General features: G+C 41.8%; 1 protein-coding gene across 3 annotated transcripts; it reads right to left on the bottom strand.

The window, feature by feature from the left end:
* Nucleotides 1-393: 393 nt before the first annotated feature.
* LOC116171303 (clavesin-1-like) lies at nucleotides 394-5,965 on the bottom strand. Of its 3 annotated transcripts, XR_004145427.1 has the most exons (7): nucleotides 5,393-5,697; nucleotides 4,888-5,069; nucleotides 1,452-1,611; nucleotides 1,042-1,405; nucleotides 874-982; nucleotides 617-817; nucleotides 394-563 (listed from the first exon to the last, which is right to left on the bottom strand). XR_004145427.1 is itself a non-coding variant. In XM_031488072.1 (6 exons), the coding sequence occupies exons 2-6, from the start codon at nucleotides 5,039-5,041 to the stop codon at nucleotides 672-674; spliced, it is 933 nt and encodes a 310-aa protein (XP_031343932.1). In that variant the 5' UTR covers nucleotides 5,042-5,069; nucleotides 5,706-5,965; the 3' UTR covers nucleotides 394-671. The 3 variants fall into 3 exon arrangements, 2 of the variants coding, with proteins under 2 accessions (XP_031343932.1, XP_031343931.1); XM_031488072.1 differs by lacking the exon at nucleotides 5,393-5,697 and adding an exon at nucleotides 5,706-5,965 and having other exon boundaries at nucleotides 394-817; XM_031488071.1 differs by having other exon boundaries at nucleotides 394-817.
* Between the last annotated feature and the right edge of the window lie 509 nt (nucleotides 5,966-6,474).

Raw genomic sequence — 6,474 nt, 5'->3', positions numbered from 1 at the left:
GCTACTATACCAACGCTATTTTAAAACATTGTTAATCATTTCGCTTGGCAAAAGTATTTATAAACCTTGGTACTACAAACAATAAGAAACAATTCAGTATTCATATATTCTGAAAAGTAAAAGTAAAAGGTAGGTAGGAAATTGAGGACCAAATAAAAATATGGCTGAAACATTCACCTAAAAACCGTGCTGTAGAATTAGAAGAACAGAAAAAAAACCAAAACTATGAGTTCCAAAGGCAGTGGTGAAGGGGCAGTTTTATAGAAAGTGAGAAAACAGATAGAGCAATTGTTGCATAATTATGTTAACTGATGGTATTGATGTCCAAATTGTAAGTAGTAAGGATTTTTGTACTAAAATCTTCTACCAGTTCTGTTTGCAATGCAACTGTCCCACCATTACAATATATTTGTTAAACATATAATTATTGAGGTGTACTGCCAAATTCAAAAATAACAACTAAATATATTGAAAACTGTAGGAGTAGTTGAGGCCTCGGACAGATGACCGGACAGACAAAGAAAGTGACTGTAATACTGCACCCAAATCCAACCTAAAATGCGCTAAAAAAAATTGTATACAATATGAATAAATAAGTATATTGAACACTATATACAGATAAGAGGGGGGGGGGGGGAGATTTCCGTATGACCATTCGCAATTACAAAGTTCTAATCGATAGATAACTTTCGAAAAGATCCCTCCAATCCTAAATCTTGACTGTAATTGTAGCTAGATCGAAGGGTCTGGTCGCATGAATAGTTGTCATCCTCTATAAACCAGTCCCTGTAACTTTTAAATTTCCTAGACCATTCGTCTACAATCCAATTTTTAGGAAGGAATTACAATGAAAGAGATTCGTGGTAAGTTTACCCTTAAGATAGTTTAATGGTAGGTTATCGCCACCGTATTCCAAAGGAAGTAGTGAAAGTATATCATTACCAACAGCTTCTTTCCAGCCTTGTACCGGTAGAACGAAAACCTGAAAAAGCGTTTATAGGTAGGTACTCTTTGGTAGTGCTATGTGGTGGCATTTCTTACCCTCTTTTTAAGTTTGTCGCTGAAAAATGGCTTAACTAGGGTGTTATATATTACTTCCACGGGTTTTGGAGTATTAATAGTAATCAGCTTGTTAAGTCTCATGGGATACATCCTATCAATGCACGTTGCACAATTTTTCATGAACGCAGGTGTACATTGTAACACATGTCCCGCAGTAATCCCTGCGAAATCTATTATTATTTGTAATCCAGAAATAACAGCATTGTCGTCTTCTATCAGTAACATGTCAAAAGCAGAGAAAATTGTTTTAGATGCCGTCACCATCGATATTGCTTCGTGAAAAGTAATAAACAGGGTTCTTGGCCCAGCGTGTCCTTTTCCATTTGGTAAGAGTGCAACCAAACTGAATTTCAAATTATTGATTGCAACGGTTTTTCTCACCCACTTACCCGGTCCTAAGCACTGCTTGCATTTCCTCTGATAATGGATCTCTCCTTCGAAACATTTCCGGAATCAGTGTTTTAAACGTGTAATAACCATCAATTTTTTGTTTAGCTCTTGCAAGACTCCATTTACATCCACGAAGGAAAGCAATTAAGTGTTGGTAATCTAAAAAAAATTGCAGTAAATAGGTATTATACTGCCATAAGCAGAATCCAAACAAAGATAGGGTTCTTCACGCTTATATATCGATTACTATTTATTAAATGAATTTCAAATTGAGTGTATAGTTGTGGTGTCCAACCCCCACAATTTTGACAACACACCAACACGATCCTTTGCTCAGGAATATTCGCCCTCGACGCCCTCGTTATATATTTGCCCCCAAGAAAACTTTCCTCAAGGTAGATTCACCACCGCAATCTTCATTCTCGCTCTGATGGTAACTGGCGTTGGAACAAAAGATGCTTTTAGTAAAAGCAAATGTATCGCATATTGTAAACATCGGATTAATGTGCGCGTACGCAGGATTCGTAATATCAACTCTCCTATTTATCGAGATACCTTTTTGAAATTTTAACTACAGAACATCAAAGAATAAGAATAATCAATGTCACCATAACAATCTAACAAAATCAACGCTAATTCAATTCTCCACAAACTCCTTTGACCACAATTCACCCCAAAACGTGACCTACACTAAGAATTTACACTCTTTGGAAAAATTTTTGAAAAGGAGTACCTATCTCGAAATCAAAAATCTTATAGAGCTGGTTTTGCGTTTAAAATATCACCATTGCCTTGGATTGTGAAGAGAGTGAGGATGAATGATTTGCCCAACTTGAAAAAAGGTATGGGCAATCAAGACAATGTTTGGTATTCTAATTAAGGTGATAACCAGAACGAACTGATTCTATTCTATTCTATTCTCAGGGGAGCCCGACCGGGCAGCACTTAGGCACATCAGAGGCCCATTGTGCCTACCCCCTTTCTTCGCAACTGAGTTCAGAGCCCGTTCCTCTCAATGAAGGATAGGACCCTGTTTAGCCTAAGTTGCTTCACCCTCCTCGGTTCCAGGTATCTGTCTCCAAGGAGTTGATATCTGTCCCTGATCAAAGCGTCACAGTGACAGACCAAATGCTCGGTAGTTTCATCTGCCTCGCCACAGAACCTGCACGTGGACTCTTCCGCGAGCCCAATGTTATGCAGGTGATAGTTGACCATCCAGTGTCCCGTAAGGACACCGGTGATCTTCCTAATCTGGCTTCTATTCAGTTTTAGAAGCTTAGAAGACCCCGATTTGCCAAGGGGCCCTGTTAGAAAGGCCTTGGACTGCCGGAGTCCGGTTACTTGTTGCCACTGAGCCTGGAATTGACTGGTCAACCAATCTTTAATCCTGGCCCTAACAACGGAGGGAGCAATCCCTAGGGTAGGCTCGGGCCCGACGAAGACTCCACCACTGCCTTCGCGAGCCAACTCGTCCGCCCTTTCGTTGCCCCCTATTCCGCAGTGCGCTGGCACCCAAATCAAGCTTACCCTATTAGACTCACCTAATCTATCTAGGGTTCGCCTGCAATCAAGCGCCGTAGCTGATCGGAACCTGTCTACCGACAGGGCCCTCAACGCCGCCTGACTATCGCTGCATATGTAGGTATATATATGCTTATTGCGGTAACCTCTACGGAGGTTTTCCTGTGCACAGGTCATGATGGCTAACATCTCTGCCTGAAACACGGTGCTATGCTGACCAAGGGAGACGCTGACGCTGGCTCTCGGTCGATCACCATATATACCCATGCCCGTTCCCCTTTCTGTTTGGGACCCGTCTGTAAACCACACGAGCCCCTCAGGTTTGAGGAACGGGCAATCCGAGTTCAGCCACTGCTCCCTATCCGGGAGAATGACTTTATAACGCTTTGGTCTTAGCAAGATAGCCCGGATCACGTCCCTCCTTGCGAGGAGGGGATCGGTCCTGAGGGTTTCCTCCCAGATCCGCCCGTGCCCAAGGCTGCCTCGATCCTTCCATTCATCCCAATCGTTTAGCCGTATGGAAGCTTTCCGAGCCTCTGCCTCCACAGCTAAGTGTAAAGGCTCTAGGCCCAGAAGTGCCTCCATGGCCAAGGTTGGCGTGGTTTTTAGGGCTCCAGTGACTCCCAGACAGGCGAGTCGTTGGACCTTTCCTAGCTGCTTCCTGTAGGTTACGCTGCGCATGGCAAGCCACCATACAAGTGCACCATACAGTATTATTGGCCTTATCACTGCAGTGTAAAGCCAGTATACCAGTCGAGGGTTCAAGCCCCATGTACAACCAAAAGCCCTTCTACATGCCCATAGACATGCAGTGGCCTTTTTGCTTATGCGCTCAATGTGCCCTTTCCAGGTCAGGCGGGAGTCAATGATGACTCCCAGGTATTTCACTGACCTGGTCAGACCCAGTTGACGTCCTCGAAGAGCGAGTCCAGCAAGATCCGCTCTCCTTCTATTCGTGAATGAAACAACCTCGGTCTTTTCCGGGTTAACGGAAAGGCCATGGCTACTGCACCACCTATCCACCTGTTCGAGAGCCCCCTGCATGAGCTCTTTCACGGTGTTTGGAAACTTCCCAGTTATGACGATCGCGAGATCGTCCGCGTATCCCCGTGTATACGCTCCCCCCTCATTCAAGGTGCGGAGGAGCCCGTCTAGTACCTACCAGGCACCACAGAAGTGGAGACAACACCCCACCCTGCGGACATCCTCTAGTAACCGATGAGCTCATCTCCGTCATCCCAATTGAGGATATAATGACTCTGATGCTTTCGAGCATGGCTCGGATCCATCTTACGATCGACCCATCAATACCAAAGCTCTCAGCAGCCTCACTAATCGAATTGAACGTGGTGTTGTTAAACGCACCCTCGATATCTAAAAACGCTCCCAGAGCTATCCCCCCGGAAGACATTCCCTTTTCCAGCCTGCACACCAGGCTGTGTAGAGCCGTCTTCGTGGACATACCAGCCCTGTAAGCATGTTGGAACGAACTGATACACGTGCACGTATCAAAACATTTGCAAAAACTATAGATAAATGCTCCAATATGAAGAAAAGTTTCGCTTCCATATGAGAGAAGAAGTAAAGGAGCAGAAGAAGTGTATAATTTTGGAAATTTGGAAATCAGACTTGGCCCTTCCTCAAGTAAATAACGTATAGGCTTAGTCTGAACTAACCATCAGCCTTTAAATGATTGTGTGCCATCCACTCAGATTAAATATTTACCGAGAAGATTTTTAATAATATTAATTTAATAATATTAGACAGTTTTGATCACAAGTATAGGTACCTCGCATTTTAGAACATGAGTCGAGCTTCTTTAGCGGATTTGCTATTGCGTTGAATAGTTTAACAGCGATTGGATAATTCAACTTGTATCTGGGGTTATTTTTCATGTCTAAAGTAACTGCTTACCGTTTCTGACCTGCAAATGCCGTTGCTTCCTTAACCATTCATCAAAAGCTTCAAGAGTTTCTCTAGTTCGCTTAGGGTCTTCATTTAATTCCTTTGCCGCTGTGTCACTCAGTTTCTCGGAAATGGCACGTATGGATTGTATTTTAAGGTTCATCGTGTCGGAAAGACCACACTGTGGATTGCTGAAATTTAATAGAAAAATAAAATGGGAGTATGTTGAAACACTACCTACTGTCTGCGTAAAGGCAGACGACATTTCAAAAAATTGAATACTTAAAGTGCCTTTACTACCTTGAATTTCAATGGCTCAATTCAAGGGTAATTTTATTGTGTGACAGTTTCGATGTATCTTCCCTATCCCATACATTACATACAATACAATAGTGATACACATTAAAAACAATTGTAAGATTTCAACTACATGAAAGTAAATATGCAGGAAATTGTGATTAAATTTTCACAACGAAAAGGGTATAAACCTGTCGTCTCTATTTACAGTACTTACCTTTGAATATAGTGTATGTACCTAGGTACACAGTAGAGTTGGACCGAACCACACGGTTGTAAATGCTTTACACTTACACCAAGCAGTGCGCACCTACAGCTCTGTACAAAATAAAATAAAGTACTATAGTACTATACTTTGACTCTCGCTTTCACTACTGCCTTTTCTGTAGTTCCTAGCTTTGAATAAAAAATCGTAAAGATAATAAGGTCATGCAATATGCGATTATTATTTTTTCTGACAATTTCAAATGAGCTCATTAACAATATTACGTCACAGTAGAGATTCGTCATAAATAAAGCTATGTACCTACCTATCTCCTAAATTTTAAGTATATAAATGATATACATGTATACCACAACAAGGAAGAAAAAAAACAAAAGGGTCAATTAGCGCGTCGCCATGGCAATCTCGAATCTCGGTTATCTTAAGAGATAGCTCACCTACTGTTGAAATTGGGACAAAGTCCTAAATGCTCGTTTACGAATTGGTCTAGTTTAATTTTTCATAATTGATTATGTAAACAAATTAATTAATATAACATAAATCGTGCAATATCAATAATACTCCGGTTAGGTCATTTTGACTATTTGTTTGCTGCCCCCCCCCCCCCCCCCCCAATCGATACGGTAATAACAGCTTGGCTTAATTCTGGAGCTAGCCTTATATAGTCTAGGCGATGGAGACTGTAAAATTGGCAAACTGGACATTTTGAGGTGGAAAAGAAAAAATGGATGGAATATGTTCAGTTAGGTGTCAGTAACAACGTATTAAAAATCCCCCCCCCCCCAAGACCATGTGCTAAAGGCTCCAGCCACCCCATCACTCCCCAGAAACCGTGTTTTCGCCCTTTTTGGCTGATATCTCGCGATCTATGAGGTCTAGATGAAATATTTTTAGCTGAAAATATTTCTTGTAAAATTCTAGTCTAACCGTTGAGTGTTCACTCAACGGTCTAACTGAACATATTCCAACAATTTTTCTTTTTCGCCTCAAAATGTCGAGTTAGATGTCTTTATCGCCTAGACTAAAATAGAGCATCATATAATATACGACGTGTATATCTTGCCAGGGACAGGGAC

The sequence above is a fragment of the Photinus pyralis genome, unplaced genomic scaffold (genome assembly GCF_008802855.1).
Source record: "Photinus pyralis isolate 1611_PpyrPB1 unplaced genomic scaffold, Ppyr1.3 Ppyr1.4_LG5, whole genome shotgun sequence".
In the NCBI taxonomy this organism is placed as follows: Eukaryota; Metazoa; Arthropoda; class Insecta; order Coleoptera; family Lampyridae; genus Photinus; species Photinus pyralis.
The sequence above is the reverse complement of the archived record's forward strand: the minus strand, read 5'-3'. Positions and strand labels throughout refer to the sequence as shown.